Source organism: Sorex araneus, chromosome 9, assembly GCF_027595985.1.
Source record: "Sorex araneus isolate mSorAra2 chromosome 9, mSorAra2.pri, whole genome shotgun sequence".
NCBI classification, from domain to species: domain Eukaryota; kingdom Metazoa; phylum Chordata; class Mammalia; order Eulipotyphla; family Soricidae; genus Sorex; species Sorex araneus.
The window spans coordinates 26414402-26442102 of record NC_073310.1 but is presented as its reverse complement, the minus strand read 5'-3'; the positions used below and the strand labels follow the sequence as shown (position 1 = coordinate 26442102).

At 47.5% G+C, this 27701-nt stretch overlaps 1 protein-coding gene and 1 pseudogene across 1 annotated transcript in view; one reads left to right on the top strand and one right to left on the bottom strand.

Annotated features, from left to right (window-relative positions):
* MTR (5-methyltetrahydrofolate-homocysteine methyltransferase) overlaps positions 1-26844 on the top strand; it is a 123070-nt gene extending 96226 nt beyond the window's left edge. The window contains exons 25-33 of the mRNA XM_055147501.1: positions 3515-3596; positions 9383-9481; positions 11564-11639; positions 14811-14966; positions 17183-17379; positions 21481-21681; positions 22581-22773; positions 24574-24686; positions 25105-26844. Coding sequence (XP_055003476.1) covers positions 3515-3596; positions 9383-9481; positions 11564-11639; positions 14811-14966; positions 17183-17379; positions 21481-21681; positions 22581-22773; positions 24574-24686; positions 25105-25191 — 1204 coding nt within the window. The 3' untranslated portion in view covers positions 25192-26844. The remainder of the gene's footprint in view (positions 1-3514; positions 3597-9382; positions 9482-11563; positions 11640-14810; positions 14967-17182; positions 17380-21480; positions 21682-22580; positions 22774-24573; positions 24687-25104) is intronic.
* On the bottom strand, positions 6989-7089 carry LOC129398995 (U6 spliceosomal RNA; annotated as a pseudogene).
* Positions 26845-27701: the final 857 nt, after the last annotated feature.

The window sequence follows — 27701 nt, the reverse complement described above, 5'->3', positions numbered from 1 at the left end:
GAGACGTTACTGGTGCCCTCTCGAGCAAATCAATGAACAGTGGGACGACAGTGCTACAGACAGTGCTATATATACACAGATATGCATCTATATTTTTTTCCTGGAGAAACTTTATGTGGAATACCTATTGAGGTATATTTGTGTGCTCATGGAGCTGTCAAGAGAGAAATTGTCTGGTTCTGTTTTGAAGTTGGAGGCCGCTTCTTTAAAACTTTTCCTACTGCTTGAAAAACTGTCCTCCTTAGAGAATACCAGGATGTCTTCAAAACATTTCTCCCCAGAGCAGAGTAGGTACAAAACAGGTCTTCCACAGGCGGGCTTGATGTGTGCACCAGGGTCATCGCTCCAGGGTTGCCCCACTCTTCTCTCATGCCGCCTACCCAGTCCAGACAGTGCTTCTTGCACTGACTCAGGCCCGAGCACCCATCTCAGAGCTCAGCTCGCGGCCTGATGCTTTCAGTCCTTCGAATCCCGTTTGTAAACTGCGAGATCATTAGAAAGGGGACAGTGAAATGCTCATGCTCTTATCTGCCTTAGGAATGAAGTTTTGAGCCTTCCCTGATAGTTCTATTAATATATGTCTCTCTGAACACCTTTTAAACAGCCAGACAGTGGCGAATGGGGGCAGGAGGCAGGGAGCAGAGTTGGTCTAGAGGTAAGATAGGGACAGTAGTAGAGGGTCCTGTGGCACTTTGCAAGGGGCCTGTTGGGCGTTTGTCTTTCACAAGGCCGACCCGTGTTAGATTCCTCCGCCCCTCTCGGAGAGCCCAGAAAGCTACTGATTATCGAGCCCATGCAGCAGAGCCTGGCAAGCTACCCATGTGTATTGGATATGCCAAAAACTGTAACAATAAAGTCTCTCAATGAGAGACGTTACTGGTGCCCGCTCGAGCAAATCGATGAGCAACGAGATGACAGTGACAGTATATTAATACCATAAATGATAACACTAGTGTAGCTGTGTTACATAAACTATGATAATAATAAAAAATAAATCATAAGAATAAAAATAAAATTCTCTTAGTTTAAAACTTTTCTGTTGTTGTTGGGTGTTGGGCTAAGTGATGCTCAGAAGCTATTCCTGACTCTGCTCTGCGGTGCTTGGGGGACCATACGCAATGCCAGGGGGGATTTGAACCAGGGCAGCCACACGCAGGGCAAGTGCCTTACCTCTGAACCGGTTCTCCAGAACTTTTGGTTTTAAATTTTTCCCTGAGACAGACAGAGAAGGACTGCAGTCATTTGTGGAATATAAAGTAACAGAATGGGAGACTAACACCCAAGGATAGTAGAAATAAGGGCCAGGAAGATGGGTCCATGGTTTGGAAGCCGGCCTCAATGCTGGGGGGAAAGGCAGCTCAAATAGAGAAGGGACCACCAAGTAATGGATGCTTGGAGGGTTTGCTTGGAATGGGAGATGTGTGCTGAAACATGGACCAAACATGATGGCCACTTAAGACCTGTATCGAAAATCATAATACCCAAAAGGAGAGAAGGAGTAAAAGAGAAGGTGCCCGGGGAGCTGGACGGAGGAGGTGCAGCCTGCACACCTTCTCCAGATGGAGCCCTGGCGACACTGAGCAGCAACTAACACGGCTCCGGCTTGCGGGACTGGGACACATCCGAGCCGACCTTTTCTAAAATCTGAAAACATACAATCTTTTAATGGAAAACCAATTATCAAATGCTTCCTTAGTAGGGCTGTCTTTCTTGGGGGGAAACTCCAACAATAGTGAGTTTTGTTTTGCAATATGGAACGTAATCAAGGTAAAGAGAAAATGAAGTGAAATTCATCAGTCATACAGTTGGGGGTGAGGGACGGGGGCGGGGGGGTATACTGGGTATTTTGGTGGTGGAATATGGGCACTGGTGAAGTGATGGTGTTTGAATATTGTATAACTGAGACATAAACCTGAAAACTTTGTAACTTTCCACATGGTGATAAAATAAAAATGTTTTTAAAAATGGAAAAAAAATAGGGAAGTTGCCTGCCACAGAGGCAGGGGGCGGGGGGTGGGGGGTGGAAATGGGGCTGGGTGAGAAGGATACTGGGATCATTGGTGGTGGAAAATGGGCACTGGTGGAAGGATGGGTACTCGATCATTGTGTGATTGAAGCATAAGCACGAAAGTTTGTAAGTCTGTAACTACCTCACGGTAATTCATTAAAAAAAAATAATAATAAAAATTTTCCCTGAGCACTACATGACTCTTAGAACATGTCATACAATTTAGAGTACTATAAAGTAAACTTCCATCTCTGCCTTCCCACCTTAGGCCCCATGTGTAAGCTCTACATAACCAGTGTTGGTTCTTTGATAGAGAGTTTGGTGGTCTTGCTTTTGCTTTTCTACCCCCACCCCCCTGAATTTATGGAAACATGAGGTTGGTTGGTTGAGGCAGATCAAAGGTTGGTTCTGATTTTTAAATAGAATTAGATGGGTCTGCTGCTGCCCTGCTTTCCCCCTTAGATTATAACATATTCTGTCCATCTTTATAAGCAAAATGGGATGAAGTTGAGTGGCGAGAATATCCAAGTATCTGAATAGGGGTTACTGGGAACACTGCTGCCGCAGGGCAGAGAGGGAAAGGGGTGACGAGACCAGGAGGTCTTTCTGCCCTGTGGAACTTGTGCTGCTACTCATTCAATAGAAAATGGTGGCCAGGTCCCCCTCTCTGTCCTCTCCAGCCGGGAGTGCCTCTCTCACAGAGGTAGGTACGCGTTCAATCCTCAGTTCAGTGTTACATTCTACAATAAAATTGCAGGTTTGTGGCCTATGTTATTGCCATAAACATTCCATAATCATAGGGCTGTTTGGTTTGCACTTGAGCAAACCAGGTAATTTCAAGGATTAAAGAACGTTCCTTTCTCCCTACTCATATTTTTAAATTTAGCAATAGGAATTTGGGGCTGCGCCAACACTAATAGAAAGATTTGTGTTGCTTTTGCCTCCTCTCTGTTACTTGCTGTTGAATTTATTTAGGGCCTGAGGTTCCTTGCTACACGTACAAGCTGGGGTTGGGGCTGAGGGATACAGGAGTCGTTGGATGTAAGGGGACAGCAAGAGAGTAATGTCCTCTGTCCCCCGTCCAGCGTTGGATTCCTTCGGAGCTCTGGCTGTTATCCCAGCTCATTTGCAGGCAGCAACTCCACTTGGACTTCGTGGCAGCAAAGTGCAAATTGCCTGTTCTAGATAAGGCTGTAGGTTCAGCCATGCGCCTTAACGAGCAAGGTGGCCGGTTTTTCCTCCAACTGTCAGAGAGCTGAGTCTCTCTTCTTATCACAGACTTCCTTAGAGCCTAGGCCAGGCCCATGGCTTCCCTTTTGGCTTCCCCATCGAGGGTAAGGAGAAAGTGACTCTTATAAGGGAAACTTGAAGTTCAGTATGTGCAGGTACCGAAAGATGGTTCTCTGGAAAGCACTGTAGAAATCTGTTGTCTTTGTGGGTTCTAAGCGGGAGTGGTAGATCTGTCAGCACTGATGGCTGTGCCTTTACTCTGACCCCTCTTTACAGAACCCACACAGCGGTTAAAATCGCTCCTCGCTACAGCGCACCTGTCATCCATGTCCTGGATGCCTCCAAGAGCGTGGTGGTGGTAAGTGTGGGGCCTTGCGTTTACTTCAGGGGTGTTGTAAAGAGCGATAGCACAGAGGTAGGGCATTTACCTTACATGTGGCCGATCCGGGTTCAATTCCTCCTCCCCTCTCGGAAAGCCCGGCAAGCTACCAAGAGTATCTTTCCCGCACGGCAGAGCCTAGCAAGCTACCCGTGGTGTATTCGATTTGCCAAAAACAGTAACAAGTCTCACAATGGAGACGTTACTGGTCCCCGCTCAAGCAAATTGATGAGCAACGGGATGACAGTAACAGTGACAGTGTTGTGAAGAGAGAGCAGAAAGAGAGCATTAGGAATTAGTGGTTAATCAAGGTCTACTGTTTGAGAAAAAAAAAGGATCTACTGTTTGTTTATGGCCAATTATACTTAAAAAAAAAAAAAGGTGAAAAAAGTCTAGGCCTTTGGCTTCTGATGGTATCCCTGGTGTTGGTGCCGCTTGCGGGAGCACCGGCAAGTGTGACTTGTGCTCTCGGAGACGATAACACGTTAACACGGGTTGCCCAATACCTTTGACCTTGACACGAATCCGGAGAAATTCCAGCCATGCCAAATATGATTCCATACCTAATTTTAACTCCATGCTAGAGCTAAATGGAATGTAGAATTTCTTAAAAAAACAAAACAAAACAAAAAACTATTTCGAGATAGAAAAACATTTAACCTGGAAGTGGGCCAGTGGACTACCCAGAGGCTGAAAAAACATTGACTGTTCAAATACATGTATTCAAAACCCAGAGTTCGAGATTCTTTCCTCAGTAAATACAAAGAACCTAAGGGCGCCTTCCTTTCTTCTTGCTGATCACGTAGCCCCATGGTTTCCATCTCTGTTGTAACCATGACACCTTGTTTTCAGGGGCGAGCTTACCTGGGAACTCAGTATGGTACAAGTGAGAGCCGAATAGTCCCTTCCCCTCCTCCGGGGCCCGACTCTTAGTTCTCATCCAAGGAGTGTTTCTAGAAAAGCCCCTGCTCTGGTCCAGCCTTCCCATGCTTCCCATGTGGGGAGTTGCCGGGAAGCTGCTGATTTGTGGGAATTCTTGGCAGTTGCATGAAGCTTGAGGTAGGGTAGCAATCTAACCTATGTTCCAAAAGAATTCCTCCAACTCTATGAATTTACTTACATGCAAGTTATACAGTAATTGCTAATACTTAAAAAAATCTGTAGAGTGCTGGTGACAGTGCTAACTGTGCTTTGCATGGATTCTTTTACTTGATCCATCTCCCCATTTTAGAGCTGAGGAACAGAAGAAGTGAAGAGATCAGTCGTTCTCCTGAGGCCACACATCTCTCCTGTGGCTGCTCAGTTTCAAGTGTGGATGGAGATGTGCTTACTCTAAGCTACATTCAATTTTTGTTTTGTTTTTGATTTTGGGGGCCACACCTAGCAATGCTCGGGGCTTGCTCCTGGCTCTGTGGTCAGTGATCACTACTGACAGGACTCAGGGGATAATGTGGGGTGCTGGGATCAAATCTGGGTTGGTCAAGTGCAAGGCAAACATCCTACTCACAACACTATCATTGTGGCTTCCTTTAATGTTTTTAAATTTTTCTTTGTTTATTGAAAGGAAATTTTGATTTTGAATATACCAGACTGGGTTCGTAAGTTGCATGTGCAAATAAACTATTCCTACAGTTTATTTTTCAAATAATGACTTCCTGTATCTTCTATTTGAGTTGCATTTCATAAAGTACTTATATAAGACCCATGGTGAGACCTTTTTTAAAGTCTCATTACCATCTTCATATGCTAATGAATGGCTGTACAATTCCATTTGGAGATCAGACTGTTGGACCATTTAAGTACGGGGTGACTCACCCCTCTGGGAAGGGGAAGGACTTGAGCTGGGGAGGAACTGGCCTTCGGTTCCATTTCAAGGATAAACCCCTTCAGCATCTTGAGGCTGAAAGGCAGGCACAGAACGAGCAAGGCATGGGCATCGTGTTCTTTACGGTTTGGGTCAGCTGGGCAGTTCAGCTTCTCTCATACAAAGAAAATGCCCACATGTTTATGTCACTCAAGCATATGGTTGCTAAGCAATTATTTGGATAAGTGCTAGTGACATTTTTTTTCATGGGTCATTGGTAAAGGTTATTTAGGCTACTTGTTGGTTCCGTCTTTGGCTTTAACCGCATGAGTATGACTTCGGTCATGCTCTGACTTACTTCTCCCATATATTTGAAAGATTCCAACGATATGGCTACTATACAGCAGCAAGTTGCACCTAAGGATGAACCTCACTTCCTGTCCTTTCTTAAATAAAAACCAAGGTACAGATATTGAGTTCTTTGAAGATTATAAAATGTATTTTCAGCTTATTTTTTCTCATGCTATTTGCTATGGCAGTTCAGAAAGAAAAGGAAATGTGCTTAGATGTGCATGGTTGGCGGGAAAACATAAGAACACTGATTTTTGTGGAAGATGGGTCAGTGCTCAAAATTGGCCCTAAACTTGTTTCTATCAAACAAATCAATCGTGGGCAGTGAGGGACTTGTCACTGTGGCTCTGGGAGCAAGAGGGCTGTGTGGCAGTGTGGAAGGTGCCAACACACCATTGTTTTATATGTTCTCTACACATGGTGCCTGTGCCAGGGTATTAGTAGTCTTTGAGTGTTAAGGAAATTGAGGGTTTTTTTTTTATGCTTTTTGGGTCACACTTGGCGATGCAGGGGGTTACTCCTGGCTCTGCACTCAGGAATTACTCCTGGCAGTGCTCAGAGGACCATATGGAATGCTGAGAATCAAACACGGGTCGGCTGTGTGCAAGGCAAATGCCCTACCTGCTATGCTATAGCTCCAGCCCTGGAAATTGAGCTTTATCTTCTCATTGCTTGATGTCTAGTTGAATGCAACAGTGTTTTATTATTTTTAAATTTTATTTTATATATACATACACCACACACATAAATATGTATATATATATGTATATATATATATATATATATATAGAGAGAGAGAGAGAGAGAGAGAGAGAGAGAGAGAGAGAGAGATTTGTTTTATTTTTGGCTTTGGGGCCACACCCAATGATACTCAGGGGTTACTCCTGGCTCTGCACTCGGGGATCACTCCTGGCAGGGAAAATGTGGGATGCCAGGGATTCAACCCAGGTAGGCTGTATGTTAGGCAAGTGCCCTGCCCAGTGTACTGTTGCTCCACCCCCCACAAGAGTGTTTTAAAATATTCCGTTACCTGTACTTTGGAGAGCTCAAGAGTTGTTTCAGGTTAGCTCTGCTGGGTTTCCTCAGTGAAGACTTGGTTGAGGTTAGGCTAGAGTGCAGCTAGCAGTACTGTGATGTGAGTGCCTTTGGGGGTTCTATTTTTAAGCTGGCCTTTTCTGATTATATTTCTAAACAAGATGATGGTAATGATTGGATGTGGAACACTTCACGGCTTTGTGACTTTGAGTGCCGTCCCTGTACAGAGGCTATGCTAATCATCTCTGTGGCATTGCAGTTTTAGTGTGTGCTGAAGTGAGCATTGCGCTGATTTTTTTTTAATGCATTGAATTGTTATTAGAGATACTTAGAAAATTTACATAGGATCATAGATATTTGAAGCTAGCAGCTGGACCTTAGCCACTATCCAATCTAACTTCCGCAAGACAGACAGTGTAATTCAGCTCCATCCCTCGCTGTGTGTTAGGAATCCCTGCTGAAAGATTCGGGGATGGGTCAGTGCTATGGTCTTTGAACCGATGTCGTTGGTAACAGCCATATCTTCCTTTCTTCGTAATTTTTTTAAACTTTGCTAGTAGCTATTCTTTTTTCAATATTAAGGAATATTTAGAGACTGGTTTCATAATTGTTGAGTAGTCTCACAATTCTCATATGGTCTGTTTCTTTACTTATTTTCTTTTTTTTTTGGGGGGGTGGTGCAAACCCAACAGTATGCGGGGCTTACTCCTGGCTCTGGGCTGGAGCGATAGCACAGCAGTTGGGCGTTCACCTTTCACCCTTTCACTCGGCCGACCCGAGTTCGACTCCTCCGCTCCTCTCGGAGACCCCGGCAAGCTACCGAGAGTATCAAGCCCGCGTGGCAGAGCCTGGCAAGCTACCCGTGCGTATTGGATATGCCAAAAACAGTAACAGTAAGTCTCTCAATGAGAGACGTTACTGGTGCCCGCTCGAACAAATCGATGAGCAACAGGATGACAGTGACAGTAACTCCTGGCTCTGCCGTCAGGGGTCACTCCTTTTGGGCTCATGGGACCACATGGGTGCTGGGGATCAAACACAGGTTGGCTGCCTGCAAAGCAAGTGCTCTACCCACTGTACTATTGCTCCAGTCCCAAAAGCAATTTACTAATCTCCTGTTTGTTTGTTTGGGGGCCACACCCAGAGATGCTCAGGGCTTATTCTTGGCTCTGCACTCAGGAATCGTTCCCGGTGAGCTTAGGGGACTGTATGTGATGCCAGGGGTTGAGCCACTTGCAAGGCAAGCGCCTTACCTGTTGTATGGTCTTTCCAAGCCCTTTTTTTTTCTTTTCTTATTTTGATAGACGCTGGCAGTTGAGCATGTAGGCCTCCAGCAAACCTTGGGGAAGGATGTCAGTTGTATGTGCCAAGCACTAAAGTGGGAACAAGAAAACAAAAAAGTGGTTAGTGTGTAATCCTAGCCCTCCAAAATTGTGTCCTTTAGAAAGGGTAGCTGCTAAAAGCCTGAGATAAGTGTAGCAATTTAGAGATGAACATAGTATCTGTAAGGCACTGAAGAGAGCGTCTTTTTTGGTTTTGGCTGCACCTGGTGGTGCTTAGGGCTTATTCCATGCTCAGGTATAGCTTCTGGTGGTGCTCAGGGACAGGGTACCGGGTTTCGAACTTGGGTTGGTAAGCGCAGGCAAGGTCCTTACTGTCTCACTGAAGCAGGATAAGCAGTGTGTTTTGAGTCCTAGAAAACTGTTTAAATCATTTTCTAGAATTCATTGAACTCTAAAAAGATACATATTAAGGTTAAAAGGCACAAGATGCATAGGGCAAAGTTCAGGAAAGACCAGGCAAAAGCTTTCCCATTGAGGTGGTTTGAACAGGGCCTAACTGAGACATAGCCCATCAGGGAAGCTCTCCTGAGCTTTGGTTCCAGCTGTTATTATAATAGTTACAATATTAGCCAGTTACTGGCATGGATTTCCACTCTATTCACGTGTGCTTACTCAGCCATCATCCACTCCAGAGGTCACACAGGTACAGTGGGAGCCAATACTGCCACGAATTACATCATCAGCATCATCTGTCTGGTGTCACCAAAGTTCCCAGGTGAACAAAGACACACCCACCACACAGGTTATCCGAGGGACAAGAGAGCTTACCTCCTAGGAGCACACTCTTTTGGGCACGTGCAATATTTGAGCATCCCAGGTCTACGTTTTGTTTCATTTAAATTTATTTATTTTTTAATTAATGAGTCACAGTGAGGGTACAGTTACAGATTCACGCATTTTCATGCTTGTTTTTCCCTCATGCAATGTTTAAGAGCCCATCCCTCCACCAGTGTCCATTCTCCACACCCATGAACCCAGTATCCCTTCCATCCCCCCAGCCCAATCCCCCCCACCCCACCCCGCCTCTGTATCGGGGCATTCCAATTTGATATCTCTCTTTCCTTTTGGGTGACAGGTCTACTTTTTAAAGTTAACATTTTACTGCCTTTCTATGCATGAATGAACAGAGTTGTGACGGGAGCGACAATGTTAACATGGAAGAGCTCGATGAAGGATGTGCTTTATCTTCTTTTGCTGTTCTGTGGTTACTAACTTTGATCTTGCATGTTCAGTGTTCTCAGCTACTAGATGAGAATCTGAAGGATGACTACTTTGAGGAGATCACAGAAGAATATGAAGACATTAGACAAGACCATTACGAGTCTCTCAAGGTAAGTGACAGGCGGATCCTTGCTTGTTGGAGTTAGAAAATGTTCCTTCAGCATTTAATGTGGCTTGATTTTTTTTTTTTTTAAGGAGGGTAAGGTTTGCGATCATTTTAGGGATGTTTTGTTTTCTAGCTCAACTCAGAGTTCTTCACTTTTCTCTATATAATTGTTTCTTATATGAAGATTAACTCTATTCAATTTATTGCATACCCAGTAGTATGCAATACATGCCTATATTAGGTACTGTGCTCAACACTGGAAATTATGAGAAGGAATAAAACATGAGCTTATATCCAGCAGAAAATGAACTGAGGCAGTTTACTGAAATTATTCCTCTCACAGACCCTGGGTTTTGGTTTTTGGTTTTCAGTGTGTTTGGTTTGGGAGCCACCTGTGGGAAGTACTCAGAGCGTAATCTTGGTAGTTTGCTCAGGGATCACTGCTGAGGTCAGCGGGGGACTGGGGTGTTCCATATCGAACAAAGGTCAGCCACCTGCAAGGCAGGCACCTTATCTGCTGTGCTATCCCTCCAACCCTTGTTTTTGAGGGAACAGTGAAGAAAATGAAGATATTAGGTCCCTTGTAAGCCTCTCTCCCTGGTTTCCTCTCATGACTGTGCAGTGTCCCTCTCAGGTTACAACCTTCAGGGGATCCACGGAGTTGGCATAAGTACTCTCGAGACATTTTGGGGGGTATTTCTTGCTGCACTGTGTCAGAGGTTGGGCTATTTTGAGGGTGAATAGGCAAGTGAAGTGAAATACCGAATGGAAAGGAGAGAGCTGACATTCCTGAGGCGTTGGCTAGCCCCGGATGCTGATTGACTTTCCCCGCCCTCCGCCTGGGTTAATCTACAGCTGACATTTTCATAGTTTTGCCTTCTGGTCCTCACTGTGGTGGTGGCCGGGCAGTCAACCCCGGCCTCATTGTTCCACAAGTACAGGCTGGAGCTTGCTGTTCTGTGTACCTCCTGGTTAAGGCTGCAGGTCAGCAGACCTTATATTTCACTGTATTTCACAATATTAAACATAATTATTTATTTATATTAATATTATTTATATTATGCTTGCGGCCACACCAGCGATGCTCAGGGCTTACTCCTGGCTCTGCACTCAGGAATTACTTCTGGCAGTCCTTAGGGGACCTTCTGGGATATCAGAAATCTAACCTTCGAACCTGGGTCTGCTACATGCAAGGCAAAAGCCCTATCTGCTGTACTACTTCTCTGGTCCCCAAAACATCACTATTTATTGGGTAGTTATTTCATCCTTACTCTCTTGGGTAGTTATTTCATCCTTACTCTCTTATTTTGCTGCTCTAAAGTAAAGCCCTGTGAACAGAAATGAAATGTTTTAGGGTATGAATTTTCATTAACAAAAATTATTGAACTTTTTAAATTTTTTTCTGGCTTTGGAGTTGTACCAAGCCCTATTCAGGGCTTCCTCCTGGCACTGTACTCAGGGATTACCCCTGGCAGGGCTCAGGAAACCATATGTGGTGCTGTGGGTCAAACCTAAGTCAGCTGTGTGCTAGGTAACGCATCTTACTTACTCCCTGGGCTAGCTCATCAGCCCAGGTATTAATTTCTTTCTTTCTCTTGCTCATTTAAAAAAAAGGTTTCTTTTGGTTTCTGGGGCAAACCCAGACATGTTCAGGGATTACTCCTGGCTCTTACGCAGGAATCATTCTGGCAGTGCTCGGGAGACCATATGGGATGCTGGCCACGTGCATGGCAAGCACTCTTACCTGCTATACTATCTCTCCAGCCCCCAAATATTAATTTCTTTTTCTTTTTATATTTTGCTTTTTTTTGGAGGGGGGTCACACCCAGCGATGCTCAGGGGTTACTCCTGGCTCTGCACTCAGGGATTACTTCTGGCGGTACTTGGGGGACCATATGGGATGCCGAGGATTGAATCCGGGTTGCCCGCGTGCAAGGCTAATGCCCTACCCGCTGTGCTATCGCTCTGGCCCCCAAACATTAATTAATTTCTTACAAAGCGTTTGTGCTGGCTTTCTTGAACGTATCTTCATAGCAGCCTCTAAAAAGCTGACATTTTCTGACTAAACAATTTTTCCCCCCTTTAGGAGAGAAGATACTTAACATTAAGTCAAGCCAGAAAAAATGGTTTCCACATTGACTGGCTGTCAGAGCCTCACCCAGGTCAGTTTGGCTGTTGCTTGGAGAAAGGCCGTAGGTAGCAATCATGAGCTGCAGAGGTGTGTGCCTTTAGTCAGTGCCCACTAGAAACTCTCGCCCACTAGAAACTCGGAGTGGTGTATAATCGTGACGAACGACAGTGCAGTGATGATAGAAAATGAAACTAAGCAGATCTTCATCTTTGGGGAGCGGAGGCCTGTCCTGGTTAGGTTCCACGGCAGCTGAGTCCTTGACACAGCTCTGCGGTGATTGTGACTATTTTAATCTGATGAGACCGTTTTGGGTAATCCCTTGAAAGGTTACTAGGATTCCATTCCTGACCTGAATTCTATGCCCATACACTGTGCTGTGCTGGAGTTGTCACCCCCACCCCACTTCATTGTTCCCCCCCACTTCCCCCACCCCCGACCCAAACTGGAAGCAAGTCAGAGACCAGTTCAGCTGGGCCGGTTTGATGCTGCTGGCAGGCCCGATGCAGGCATGGGTCAGACACTGAGAAAGCGTCCAGACGTAGAGCAAAGCAAGGCCGCTGGTTTTCCCTGTTTACCACCTCTCTCTCTCTCTCTCTCTCTCTCTCTCTCTCTCTCTCTCTCTGTCTCTCTGTCTCTCTTTCTTTCTGTCTCTCCCTCTTTTCTTTTATCTTTTTATCTCTTTTGTTTCCTCACTCTGTTTTTTTCTAGCCTCCTTTCTTGACTTACTCAAGGATGGAATAAACTATAAGATGCTTTGACAGGCTCAGAGAGACACAAGATACAAATGCAAAATTGAGACAGGGAACACGGGTTGTATTAATCGAATCTGTATTTCCAAGGTAATATCTCAAAATCCACTTTCATTGCTCATGACATCTGTGTTGTGCACATCTCCACGGAATTGTGGGGGTCAGACTAAACGTGGGGTCTGGGTTCCGATCTCATTTTCCCGCCGAGTGCTTCGGTGGGAGGAATACGGGACAGGCTGCGGCGGGGCGGGAGGTCTGGCTTCTAATTCCAGCTCTGCTCCTGGTTCTGTCTTCTCTCAGTGACCTGGAACAGTTTCTGATGTGTGAAATGGGAGTTGCCTGATAGAAATGTTACGAGGATAAGATATTCTGTCAGAAATCTTAGGAAACTCAGAATCACTCCAATAGCCCAAACAATATATGTGTGTGTGTGTGTATTTATATATATGTGTCTATGTATAAATATAAGTATATTTATATTTAACACCCAAAAGGAGAGAGAATAAATGTGTGTATATATATATATATATTTATATATCTACACATATATATATATGTTTTTCACGCTGAGATTAATAAAAATATCACAAGGAGATTATTTCAACCAATCAAACATCCAAAACATCTCTTAGGGTAAATAGTGCTTGGCAAGTCTCTGGAATGATCGTCTGAGGGACGGCAAATCCCTGAGGCCCCGTCTCAGAAGTGTTTTGACACCAGCCCAGTGTTAGACGCTAACAGTGAATAAAGGGAGAAAGACGGCTCCTTCTCTCAAGGCCCTTTGATGGCAAAACCTCAAGCAGATCTTCAACTCTGGAAGATAACACGTCTTAGAGTCACAGTCTTCCTTTCCTCTGCAGTAGCACATTTCTCATTTGCTTTTCCAGACCAGAGAAACTTGATTTTAGTGGGGCTTGGGAGGTGCCCTCTGCTCGGGTGAGTGGCTGTCATTCTCCGCGAGACTCAGCCTGCCTGAGTGATCCGCATCTGACGGTTGGGATTGTAACCCAGCGATGTGATGCGGCACCAGGCCCCTGGTACCCGGGCTTGTCGGGCCATGCCTGGAGATGCTTGGGGGCCACACAGAGCCGGGGCTCAGACTTGGGGCCTTGGGCCTGCCAGCCACATGCTCTACCCCTTGGAGCCATCGCCCAGGGCCACCATAGCAAACTTTCCCCAGGAGGTTGGCTGTAAGTCTTTTTCAGTGACCAAACAGATTGACATAAGCGACTATAAAGAAGGGGTCTGTGTAATAAATTACTGACTAGAAGCCACCAGGACAGGCTCCTGTGAACATATATGAGAAGGCTGGGATTTTGCAGGCAAGATTGAGCTTCTCCTTCTTTTCCTTTCTTTTTCTTTTGCTCTCCTTGACGATCTCATAAGAGAAAAGTTGTCTTGAGATGCTGTGTGTTATCTCGGTGCCTCTGAGATTGGTGGTGTAGTGTCAGTTCTCTGGCCCCAGAGATCCCGGCCCCCCACAGACCAGAAAAACAAGAGTGTGAAGGTGAGAAAGCAAGCTGGCGGCCAAGTTGTCTGACATTTGTAACCCTGCCCCAGCTTGGTGTGAGATATAGCCCATCTGCCTGGTGGCCTTATCTCTCAGGAGGTGGATAGTGGGCCATATTCTGAGCACTCAGGTATACCCACTAGCTACTTAAAAATACCCTGCTCCCTGTGAAAGAATGTGTCTGTAGTGAAAGTCCCATGTAGCCCACGCCTTCTGCTGTGCAACCCTGAATTTAATGCCTCCCTCCGATGCATTTCCTTTATTCTTGGGGCATATGTATCAGTCGACAATATAGATGATTTTTTTTTAATTTTATGCAAGTAGTTTATTGAATGGGTCTTTGTGCGGTGGACTTTATTTTAGAGTGCCCTTATGTGTATCAGTGATGATTGATCCAGATCTTTATTTTCTCTTGGACCATGGACGAGGGTGGGTGGAAGGGCTTCAGGAAAAGTTTCCTGGGGCAGCATAAGTCAGTCAGCCTCATGGAGGCTGTTAGTTCATGCTCACCTAAGATTTCCTGCAGAATCCAGTGTGATCATATAAAATTCCCGTCTTTCCAAACATGATGGCCACTTAATACCTGTATCGAAAGCCAAAACACCCAAAAGGAGAGAGAGAATAAAAGGGAATGTGCCTGCCACAGAGAGGGGGAGGGGAAGGGAGAGATACTGGGAACATGGGTGGTGGAGAATGGGCACTGGTGGAGGGATGGGTACTTGATCATTGTATGACTGAAACGTAAGCACGAAAGTTTGTAAGTCTGTAACTGTACCTCACAGTGACTCATTAAAAATTAAAAAATTTTTTTTTAAAAAAAGTTCTCATTGTGAAACAAATCCTGTGCTTGGCAAAGAGGTGCTAGTGGGAAACAACTGACCCAGAATGGTCTCTGGCAGGCAGCTCTGGCGCCGGTGCTGATGGTGGTACTTATTTTCTCCAGTGAAGCCCACATTTCTTGGGACCCGGGTCTTCGAGGACTATGACCTGCAGAAGCTGGTGGACTACATTGACTGGAAGCCTTTCTTTGATGTCTGGCAGCTGCGAGGCAAATACCCAAATAGAGGCTTTCCCAAGATCTTTAACGACAAAACTGTAGGTTCGTTCATTAAGTTCTCCCTTCATGTTCTCAGAGTTGAGACGTAATAAGAGAACAGGTAGTGATCTGTGCACTTGGATTATATGGGCTATTATATGTTGTTAGAATATGACGCAGGATATTATTTAACTGACTTGCCTCTTTAATACTTTTTAAATTGCTCAGTTATTCCTTATAGACGAAGCTGAGCATTTCATGTATTCTTTTTTTTTATTTTGGTTTTTGGACCATGCCCAGTGATGCTCAGGGGTTGCTCCTGGCTCTGCACTCAGGAATTACTCCTGGTGGGGCTTGAGGGACCATATGGGATGCTGGGGACTGAACCCAGGTCAGTCACATACAAGGCAAGTGCCCTGCTCGCTGAACTGTCATTCTGTCCCCTCATTCTTATTTTTTTTTCTTTTTGGGTCACACCTGGTGATACATAGGGTTACTCCTGGCTCTGCACTCAGGGATTGCTCCTGGCGGTGCTCAGGGGACCATATGGGATGCTGGGAATTGAACCCAGGTGGCCCATGTACAAGGCAAACGCCCTACCGCTGTGCTATCGCTCCAGCCCCTGACCCCTCATTATTATTATTATTTTTTTTTTTTGCTTTTTGAGTCATACCTGGCAATGCATAGGGGTCATTCCTGGCTCTGCACTCAGGAATTACCCCTGACGGTCCTCAGGGTGCCATATGGGATGTTGGGAATTGAACCCGGGTCAGCTGCATGCAAGGCAAACACCTTACGCACTGTGCTATCACTCTGGCCGCTGGCCCCTGATTCTTTAAGAAATATTTATTGACATCAGAATGTTTGCTTGCCACTGGAGATAAAGACAATCAAATTCTTGCTGTGTGGTACCCAGCTAGATGGAATAGTGGACAGCCATGAATTGTGCGCCTGTAGCGTTCAAATTCCTGCTTTAGAGCCGACCCCAGGCTTGTCTGCCAAGCAGTGGTAAGACAGACCTCTCAGCCTGGGAGGTCGGGAAGACCTCCCGGAAGGGTGATGTTTGAACAGCACTTTGGAGAGTAAGTGGGAACTGCTGAGTTTGGGGCTGGGGACAGGAGGCTGTGCTGGAGAAAAGGCTATTCGGGCTAGAGGAGATAGAGTGCAAGGCACAGGTATACAAGGGGTTTATTGTGCCTGGAGCATGAGGGAGAAGGATTTGAGTCACTGAACTAGAGAGCAAAATGGTTGAGCGGGTAACGTGCTAGCCACATCCCCAAACCCACCTGCAAACTTAGGCCAGTCAAAGCATTCAGGAGTAGCCAGATCAGAGCACGATGGATGGGGTGGACTGGGAGAAGACAGGAGGGCCAAGCCCCAGCCCTTGCCAGCTTCCAGCCAGGGGCCCTATTAGATGTGGTGTGCCTAGTAGATCATTGTGTCTCAGCAGCTGGGGCACCACAGCAAGGAAGGAGCCCCTGGTTTTGACTGCTCTGGGGTGACCTCGGATGGCATTACTCTGGCCAAATAATTCTGGACTGGCCACAGCCTTGACAGAAAGCACTAGAGACCCCATGGTCCTCTCTGCGGGAGGGAAGGATGACTGTCGGAAACCAAGAGGCAGGTGGGAGCTTGGTCCTCACGGTCCTCATGGGGATGTCGGAGGAGCCGAGCGGGGGTGGGTGCGGAGGGGCAGGCTTCACATTTGGCTTCTCAGAGAGTCCCATGCCCGCCGGGGTCACTGTGAGGTTAGTGAGATTGTATGTGCAACAAGGCACATAGGAGATGGGAGGAACTGGCCTGCTTCGCTTTGCTCTGACAGACGGCTGCGGGGAGCCATGGATCTGGCGCTCTGCCTTTGTTAAGTGGCTTGAGCCGGGGAAACAGACCATGGGAGCTGCACTTAGCAGGAACCACTGAACTCGCATCTGCTCCACTGTACCAGTGGCAAATACTGAGCGAGTGGGGGCCAGAGTGATAGCACAGTGGGTAGGGTGTTTGCCTTGCACGCGGCCAACCTGGGTTCGATTCCCAGCATCCCACATGGTCCCCCGAGCACCGCCAGGAGTAACTCCTGAGTGTAGAGCCAGGAGTAACCCCTGTGCATCGCCAGGTGTGACCCAAAAAGCAAAAAAAAAAATAATAATAATACTGAGCGAGTGTTTGAGAGTAGACTGAGGGTGAGGAGAGAAATGACGGTGCAGGCAATGGTCTTAAAAGGAAGGGGTTTGGAGTTGTTTATTATGGGCATCTTCACAATGTTCTTTTCTTTTCAATAGGTGAAGAGGCCAAAAAAGTCTATGAAGATGCCCAAAATATGCTGAAAGCACTGATAAAGCAAAAGAAACTCCAGGCCAGGGGCGTGGTTGGGTTCTGGCCAGCACAGAGCGTCCAAGATGACATTCTCCTCTACGCCGAGGACGTGGTTCCCCAGGTGGCCCAGCCCATCGCCACCTTTCATGGGCTCCGGCAGCAGGTAGGAAGAGTCGTTGACCGCTGCCACCCATGCAGCTTTCACTGGCTGCCTTGGGTTCTGAAAAACATGTGAAGAAGTAAGCATGACCTTTGTGTAAATGGTAGCACCACATACGCATCTTCCCCAAGTGACCAGTCAGAGATCCCAGCCCCTGGCACTCGTGAGGATGTGGGAGAGGGTTGGTGCCAGGCGAGTTCAGAGGCTCCAGCCAGATGAGGGTTTGGGGGTGGGGGGGATGGGGAGGGGATTGGGTGACATCCAGCAGTGCTCAGGGATTACTTCTGGCCTCTGTGCTCAGGAATCAGTCCTGCGGTGCTCGGAGGAACACGTGGGATGCCAGGGATCAAACCCTGGTCGGCTGCAGGTTGGGCAAATGCCTCACCCGCTGTCCTATCTCTGTGGCCCCCAACAGCAAAAGTGGGGTGTTTACTTTTGTATTGGGCAGGGGCATGAGAAGCACTGCGATGCCGAGCGTCTGGTATATATATATATATATATATATATATATATATGAATGTTGTCTAGGACTGGAACAATAGCACAGCGCGTAGAGCATTTTCCTTGCACACGGCCGCCCTCGGCTCGATTCCTCAGTCCCTCTCGGAGAGCCCGGCAAGCTACCGAGAGTATCCCGCCCACGTGGCAGAGCCTGGTAAGCTACCCTTGGCATATTCGATATGCCAAAAACAGTAACAACAAGTCTCACAATGGAGACGTTACTGGTGTCCACTCAAGCAAATCGATGAGCAATAGGACGACAGGGCTATAGTGCTACAGTTGTTTTGTTAACACATTTGCATCCATGAGTATTAGTAAAGCAGGTGGACGGGTCCCTAATCCTAGGGATGACAGGCTGGAACAAAGGTTTGCTGGATGTCTACCAGGCACCAAGCTGGTGGGCTGTTCGTTTCCTTCCCATAGCCTAGCGAGTGGGCAGCTCATGTTGCCCTTCTGCAGAGAAGTAGGTGAAGGCAGGGGACTGTGCGGTGTTTCCAGAGTTTAGCCAAGCAAGCCCATTCCCAGCTCTTCTCTCACTCTGCCGGCTTCCTCTGAGCAGGGGAAACAGGCTCTTCTTCACGTGCTTCCTCCTGTATGCCCCCACACGGAAAGATGCAAATAGCATATGCATGTCCCTTTAGCTGCTATGGGAAATAGCAGCTAATTAGCAGTCAGAGCCAGAACTTACTGGTAGCTAAGATAGGGTTGCCGTAAATCATTATTGCAAAGTTGTACTGCCATTTTCAGCCACTCAGAAGCGGTCACACTGCTTCTTTTACCCATCAAAGCAGTGTACGCAACAGCCATAGATATTTGAGCCACAGCTATGTCTGCAGGGATTCTTAACTCTGGAGCATCAATGAACATGGCCACAAGTTAAATGAGGGCAGCGACACCTTTCACGGTGAGCACTCTGTGAACAAGCACTTCACCTCTGCGTTTGGGCTCAGACACCAGACAGCTCAGAGTAGGGGGCTGGGGTGTAAGTTCTGACTTCTACTCACCTGAAAATCAGTAACTTCTCATATGTCTCTTGTATTCCTGGTGAGATATGTCTGCCTCTCTCTCTCTCTCTCTCTCTCTCTCTCTCTCTCTCTCTCTCTCTCTCTCTCTCTCTCTCTCTCTCTCTCTCTGTTTAATCACGAAATCACAAAATCCCGTTAATCATCGATTTCTCGGGCGGGCTCAGTAACATCTCATTTCGTCCTTTCCCTGAGATCTTAGCAGTCCATCTCGACTCGGCCCTCCTAACGATGTTGCACTGGGGGCTCTTCAGGGTCAGGGGAATGAGATCCAGCTTGTTACTGGATTTTGCATATGAATACACCATGGGAAGCTTGCAAGGCTGTCCCATGTGGGCAGGAAACTCTCAGAAGATTGCCAGTTTCTCCCAGAGGGAGAAGAAGGCTAAAGGTATCGCGCAGCCAAGCGGCCGTGCGCTTCTGAGAGCTTGCTTTTAAGTCTCTCTCTGGATGTTGGCCGTTGATGGGATTACACACACCTGGGTTCCTCTGCCGGTACCTTCATGCATGAGGCCTGTCCGAACATGTGGAGAGGGGCCTCCAGCATGGCTGTAGCTAGGTTCTGGTGGTCTTCAGCTGGGCGCTCTGCTCGGGGTGGGGAGGGAAGCTGGAGCCCATCCACTCCGAGGGGCTCTGGGGAAGACAGCCAGGCATGTGGGTAAGAGACTCTCTGCAGAGAGTCTCTCTCTGTTTAATATAATGATATAATGGCTTCTCAATGGACGCGTAGTACTCCCTTGTAGAAGCTGCTTTCTCCTGGTACCTGTTGGAAATTTCTGGCTGTGGCAGTGCATTATTCTGGGGTTCTTCTGTGCTGAGTGGCTAGTTAATGTTTCTTCTCAAGACCCGTGAGGCTCTGTGACTGGTCTCTGCTGATGATGCCTGGAGGCTTTGTATCCATCTCTGGCTTTTGTTAGCCAAGGATGGCTTGTGGGCAGAGTCCCCCTGAGCAGCGGCTCTGCCGAGCTGTCCCTGAACTCTTTCCATGTCCATCTTTTCCAAACACCTTTTTGCTTTAGCGATTTTGCTCTGCCCAGCATTGGGTAGGCAGTCCTGACTTCCAAAGACAACAAGCTAATAGCTCTGGAGCTTTGGCCCCTGCCGCTCCCTGATTGCTCAGTCAGGCTCTCGCCATGTGGAGTGGCCGAGAGCGTCAGTCAGCAGCAGTCTCCCCCAGGGCGGTCTTACCTGGAGCTGTTTGATTTGAGATTTTCTGCTCCAGATCTTCTTTCTATAAAAAGGAGCCAAAGGTATCCTTACTTTACAAGATTGTGGAGAGGATTGCTTAGTCCATATAAACAAGCAAAAGAAAAGGGGACGTGTGGTAAGCAGCAGCAGTAGCTATTGCTGGCCTTCCCAGGAAATGCTTCTTGGTGTGAAATCTGCTGCAGACCTCATTTGTCTGCTTAATATCAGGGACGAGTTAGCCATCAGCTGTCTCTGTCAGGTGACGGGGGCTAGGCCCAGGCCCTGTGGTGAGAAATCGCATTTTGATTTGAGTTGACTGAGGACCTGGGTCCTGCCGAATTCTTGGGTTGGTTGCAGGCCAGCTCGGGGATGTCCTGTGCCACCCACTCGCTGTCGTGGCAGCGAGCACATGGCCCCTGGTGTCAGTTCTGGCAGTTTCTCAAACTGCCGCTGGGGATGCCACACATTTAGAGGCCTCTTTCAAACATGATTTCATGATCTGATGTTGATCCTTAGAAACACCTTGGGATAGGAAAAAAAATTTTTTTTTTTTTAAAGTATGAATGTTGAAGGTTCTAGCACAGTGCTTAGAGGCATTCTGTAAAGGTTTGGGCCACTTGTGAAGTCAGTCGTCTGGTCAATTCACCTTGGCTCTGTGAATTCTCTGGTTCCTTGACTCTGTGAATTCTCTCATCATATATTGTTATATGATAATTTTATTTGTTTGTTCAAGAAACATTCATTGGCTGCTCAGTATGTGTTGGGCACTATTCTGAATGTTGGGAATATATATTAATTAATTAATCACCATGAGGTACAGTTACAGACTTACAAACTTTCATGCTTACGTTTCAGTCATACAACGATCAAGCATCCATCCCTCTACCAGTGCCCATTCTCCACTACCAATATTCCCAGCCCCCCCAACCACCACCCCCCCGCCCCCGCAACCCTGCCTCTGTGGCAGGGCATTCCCTTTTACTTTTACGCTCTCTCCTTTTGGGTGTTGTGGTTTGCAATACAGGTATTAAGTGGCCATCATATTCAGTCTCTAGTCTACTTTTAGCACACAAATCCCATCCCGAGCGGGCCCTCCAAGCCCCCTTTACTTGGTGGTCCCTTCTCTATCTGAGCTGCCTTTTCCCCCAGCATGTGAGGCCGGCTTCCATGCCGTGGAGCAGACCTCCTGGTCCTTATCTCTACTATCCTTGGGTGTTAAGTCTCCCATTCTGTTCCTTTGTGTTCCACACATGAATGTCGGGGCTATAGCAGTGAACCAGACAGACAGCCCTGTTTGAAGCACCTATGCAGTGGACCCGCGAGGATTTGCTGTCCGCTACATGTTGGTGCTACTTCATGCTAACGATCCCTCTGCCCTCTCCTTGGACTCGAGGCCGAGAAGGACACTGCCAGCCCAGACCCGTACCACTGCCTTGCGGACTTCATCGCTCCCCTGCACTCCGGCGTCCGTGACTACCTGGGCTTGTTTGCCGTCGCCTGCTTCGGCGTGGAAGAGCTGAGCCAGGCCTATGAGGAGGACTGTGATGTCTACAGCAGCATCATGGCCAAGGCGCTGGGGGACCGGCTGGCCGAGGTAAAGCGGCAGAGCCTCGAGGACAGAACCCAGTGGGTCGGGGAGCCCCTGATAGGCACCAGAAGGCCAACACCTCCTAGGACTGTGTCTCTCACGGTGCCCGTGTGGCATAAAGCTGGCTCTCAACAGCACACGTGCTTCCGTGCCACGTGTTCCTTAATTGCCCGTCATCTCTCGGGCAAACCACCACCACCACACCAAACAATCCTTCACAGTGTCAGAGCGTTAGTTACCCTTACAACCTTGACTGCTTTGCCTCAGTTCTTCCTGGATGACTCCCTATTCTTGTTATAGGAGATGTTCCCGGGGAACCCCCAACATGGGAATCCTATTTCTGTTTCAGAGCTCCCTGTTTGAAGGCTGTATTTTCTACAGAATCCCCCTCTTCCTTGATGTGGGCTGGACAGAGGTGCTCTCCCCCTTTCCTCCGTGTTTTCACAGGACAACTAGCTTTTCCTTGGCTGGTTGGTTGGGTCCAAGGGCTACTCCCAGACACTGCTGGGGACCCACTCCTGGAAGCTTTAGGGACCATGTCATGCTGGAGGCTGAACCCAGGGTTCCCGCATGCAGAGCATGTGCTCCAGTCCTTGGAACTATCCTCCTGACCTGACCTAGCAGCTTTAATGCTTCCTTTCTCTTTCTGACCTGTGCTCGGGCTCTCAGGGAAATGGTTCTGCTCCAGGGCCCAGATCAGGACCAAAATTGAGTGGCAGAGAAACTAGTGAAACTACAAGTGAGCCGAGAGTCCATCCTGTCCCCTCTAGCCCAGAACTTCCCTGCCTGTGGCTCCAGTGCGGAGGGTGCTGTGGATTTGCTTTGACTTAGGGTGTGGCAGGGGCACCCATCCTGGGGGCTCTGGCTTCTCTGCCTAACCAGCACATCTGCTTCGGGGCTCCCAGGCCTTTGCAGAGGAACTGCACGAAAGGGTGCGCAGAGAGCTGTGGGCGTACTGCGGCACCGAGCGGCTGGACATGTCCGATCTGCGAAGGCTGCGCTACGAGGGCATCCGCCCGGCGCCCGGCTACCCCAGCCAGCCTGACCACACCGAGAAGCTCACCATGTGGAGACTCGCTGACATTGAGCGCTGCACAGGTTTGCCCAAAGGGGAAGCACCTCTCACTCTCCCTCCTCTCCTCCCTCCCTTCTTCCCTCCCTCTCCCCCTCCCTTTCTCTCCCTCCCTTCCTTTCTCCTTTCCTCTCTCCCTCCCTCACTCCCTCTCTCTTCTTTCCTCCCTCCCTCCCTCTCTCTCCTTCTCCCTGCTTCCCTCCCTCTCTCCCTTCCTTCTTCTGTCCTTCTCTTCCTCCCTCCCTCCCTCCCTCCCTCCTCTCCCTCACTCTCTTATCCCTCTCCCCCCTCCCTCTCTCCTTCTCTCTCTCTCTCTCTCTCTCTCTCTCTCTCCAGATAGACTTTTATAACTATATGGCACATATGGTTACATGTAAAAATATGCAAAGGTGCAGAGTGAAATCACCTTCCATCTTTTTTTACAGATCACATTTTCAGACTTACCCATTTTGATTATTTTTTTCTCCTGCCCTATAACAGATGGAAAGTTAGCCTCCTCATGGTATCCCACTGCTCGCCAGCCCCATTTTCCTGTTCCTGATGCCTGGCCGACTGTCACCTTTCCGTCAGTGTCCTCTGGAATCTTCAGTCTCTTCCTCCTTCCTTACAGATGCTGTCTCTGGCCACTGACACACGCAGAACCATCATTCTTGTGTGTTCTGCTCTAGCTCGACTTCTGTGCTGTTGTTAGCATTTGTGCTCTTACGTAATCACAGTTCTCTCTTCTACTTGATCTGTGGGTTGGTTCTAATAGTTGCAAATCAGAAATTGGCACGTGTCCTTTTGAGACAGAAGGCACGGGCATTCAGCCTCCACTTCCTTGGCCTAGAGCAGAATCAGTCACAGTTCTGGCTGTGCCTTGTCATGTCCAAAATGCTGATACTAGACACGAATGCAAAATTCCTGCCATCCAGATGACCCAAAACTAAGCTCACAATTTTCAGAGGGATTCATCCAAAGCGTGTCTCCAGTGCTGGTGAGAGGAGAGGAATCTAGATTTTAGGGAGGGCTGTGAGGCTGTTAAATGTGGCTTATTGGGAACGGCACAGACTCTGAGCACAGGGAGGCGTGGATTTGATTTTCTTTGCTTCCATCAGCTAACAGGGTGACCTTCAACAGAGCTGCTAAACTCCGTGCCACTGTTTCCTTGTTCATAAAATGAATGACCTAGATAGCCTGATGTTCCCCATGAGTTCTGAGCTCCTGAAAGTATTTTTTTTCTCTTGAAATCTTGTTGTAGGCTCGTTCTTCTTGGGAGCCTGACTTTTGGTCATTCCTGGTAGCTTTGGCCCCATAGGAACTGTTCCAGGATTGTTCAGACAGTCACTTCAGCTCTTGACTTGTGCTCGAAGGCCCAGCCTTGGGAATAGCAGCGGCTTCTCAACGGAATCATCTTGGGTAGAATATAAAGTGCCTTTTTTTTTTCTTTTTGGGTCACACCTGGCGATGCACAGGGGTCACTCCTGGCTCTGCACTCGGGAATTACTCCTGGCGGTGCTCAGGGGACCATATGGGATGCTGGGAATCGAACCCAGATCTGCCGTGTGCAAGGCAAATGCCCTACCCACTATGCTATCGCTCCAGCCCCATGAGTGCCTTTTCTAGGGTAAAAGAGATTTGTGTGTCCCGAACTTGTTCTGCCCTGCCGGGGAGAAGTTTACTGGACTAATCTGCTCAAGGCTTTTGTGCTGTGCTCCATGTCACCTAAAAAGCCTGAGGATACTTCTATTCTCGTTCAGCAGAAGTTTACTGGGTGTCTGTTAGCTGGCCAGGCCCTGCTATAGGCACGGAGTAAATGAGTATTTTCCCCCGTTGGCTCTTTCTAGGCATTAAGTTAACAGAATCGTTAGCAATGGCGCCTGCTTCAGCAGTATCCGGCCTTTACTTCTCCAATTCGAAGTCCAAATATTTTGCTGTGGGAAAAATTTCCAAGGATCAGGTAAGTTAGCTGGTTCACTGTGCACAGCTTCTCTCTGTTCCGTGTCTTATTGTAAACGGAATTGTGAAACTTAGTTGTTTCATATGTGAGTAAAAATAAAATGAGAGGGAGAGGATGAGGAAGTGTACTTTAGTTACTGTATTAATTAGATACATCACCCCAATTCTGCCTTTTCACTTACATATAGACCATATACATACCTATGCATAAGCTTGAGGCTTTTTTTCTATACATTATTTTCTGTTTAAAGAAAAAAGCAACAAAGTGAATAAATACTTCCCTCCGTTCAACTCATTGCATTTCTATGAAGACAAGAAATGGAAGGTCCCCGAGAACATTTGTTGGCAAATTCAGTGGAAATTTCAGTTTGAAAAGTCTGAGCCTCGTGGTTTAATGACTTGCTTTTCATCTCTTGCAGGTTGAGGACTATGCCTTGAGGAAGAACATGTCTGTTGCCGAAGTCGAAAAATGGCTGGGCCCCATTTTGGGATATGATGCAGACTAACATTTCCTTTCAGTGTCCTCTGAACTCGGCTGTTTCTCAAGGAAATGATGTCCAGCCGCACCTTAAAAGCAGCAGCCGCCGCAACACACCCGTTTGCACCGCATTGGCACTTGCCGGCCTTCCAGTTTCGGAGGAGTCTTTGCTGGAACTGTGTAGGGGAAGAGGCCTGTCCTGGGGCTCTCGGGGGGTGGGGGGCGGTACGCAGCTGTCATTTTAGAGGACCTTGGGTGAAAAGCAGCAGACAGAACTCTGGTGGTATCCGGGGCCCCACAGGTCTGGGGCCAAGTGGAGATAGAGTCTCTTACATTTCAGAGCTAGTTAGCTGTGTCTTTCCATTTTTGCCTTGGATTTAGGAGGCCATTTTTTTTTCCTTTCTCTTTTTTTGTGGGGGGGGGGTGAGGAGGGGAGGATGGATCTATATCCAATCGTTCCCAGGGCTTAGTCCTGGTTCTGCACTCAGGGATCATTCGTGGCAGTGCTCAAGGGAACCAACCATATGGGTTTCTGGGGATCAAACCTGAGTCAGCCACATGCAAGGCAAGTGTCTTACCTGCTTGTGCTATCACTCCAGCCACTAAATCTCTCTCTCTCTCTCTCTCTCTCTCTCTCTCTCTCTCTCTCTCTTTGTCTGTCTCTCTCTCTCTGACTCTCTCTGTCTCTCTCTCTCACTCTCGCTCTCTCTCTCTCAGGGGGGAGAAAAAAGCCTAATACTCAGCTGAAAAGAGAATGTGACTCTGTGGCTAAGGGATGCTGTGAGAACAGGAACATTTCAATCTAAGCACTTCAAACAGTCGGTTCTGACAGGGCAGGAAATGCGTAGCTCTGCCATCTCTCTGGAAGACCTCAATTTCAAAGGCTCGATTTAATGGTTACACAATCCCCCGTTGGCGAAAGGCTTGCTGTCACCGCTGCGTGTCAGAAATATCAAGCTGCTCGCCCCACGATGGTCAAATACAGTAGTGTTTCTGCAAGCGCTTTTGTCCTCTCATAATTTCATATTCCCTTGCCTAAAGGGAAACGTGGAGGTGGGGAGAGGCCATCCGTGGTCGGGAACGTGTTTCAGTTGTTTTCTCGTGGAGCAGATTGTGGGCCGAGCAGACATGTTCAGAACTGGACCGCTGGACTGTGTCGCTCCACACCTAGTTCTTCCCTTGTGTGTTGAACCAACTCCAGACTCATGAAGTGTAGGAGCAGTGCACTCGGCATGTTCTTGGTGATTTCAGGGGAGCGGAGGAAGAATAGTATTTGGGGTGTGTGTGTGTGCACGTGCGTGTGAGGAGTGGATATAAGATGGTTCTTTTGTTTTGTTTTATTGAACCACAGTGAGATACACAGTTGCAAAGTTGTTTATGATTGGGTTTCAGTAATACAATGTTCCAACACCTGTCCTGTCTTCCTTTTGTGTTTTTTTTTTTTTTCCAGCTTATTGGGTCATATCCAGTGATGTTCAGGGGTTAGTCCTGGGTCTGCATGCAGGAATTACTCCTGGTGCTGCTCAGGGAACCATAAATTCTGCTCAGTTCTATCTACTAGTGGGATGCTGGGGATTGAACCCAGGTAAGCCGCATGCAAGGCAAACACCCGACCTACTGCCCTAACACCCATCATTTCACCACATACATTTCCCCGTACATTTCAGATTTGAGCTGACTTCTGGAGGGTATAGTAAAGTCCTTAAGAGAGAGAGAGAGAGAGTGTGTGTGTGTGTGTGTGTGTGTGTGTGTGTGTGTGTGTGTGTGTGTGTGTGTTGAGGGTGGGGTGTAAACAGTAGCTTCTGCAGTTTTGTAGTCTTTTTCTTTCTCTTTTCCTTTTCCTTCTCTTTCTCTTCTTCCTCTTCCTCATACTTCTTTTCTTCCTCCAATTTGGGGTCATACCCAGTGATGCCTCTGTGCTCAGGCATCACACCTGGTGGGTCTCAGGGCACTACATGTTATGCCAAGAATTAAACCCAGGTGGACACATGCAGAGCATATACCCTACCTACTGTACTATCTCTCCAGCCATTGGTAGCTTTTGTTTTTTTAAGTGAACCAAGGTAGTTTTATTGAATGAAAGTTATGAAAGTTGCTTAGAAAGATGTTAGAGGAAAGAGAGCAGAAAGATATTTTCAAAAGAGAACTTATGGGCCTCTCCTGACGGAAAATAAGCACTCAAAAGAACATAGGGACAAACAGGCGAGATACATAGTCAAGGGAGGAAACAGGCTTGACGAACAATCCCATAAGTAGATTCTTGAGCTCAGCACATAGTAGATAGGCGTGGGGGTGGGGATTTGGATTAATGGGATGAAAAGCTACCAGGGTCTGTATGGAAATGTCCAGACTGGAGATACAGATGCCCTTTCTGCATTAGAACTCCGTAGTACTGTATTGGGAAAGAGGGACCGCCTCCTGGTCATGTGCACCACCATCGCCCCTGATTTTCTGTGTGTGGTAACCACACCCCGTCCTCGCCTTCCACGATTGAAACTGTCCTTGGCAGTAGTTAGTAGGTAGAACTGAGCAGCAGTT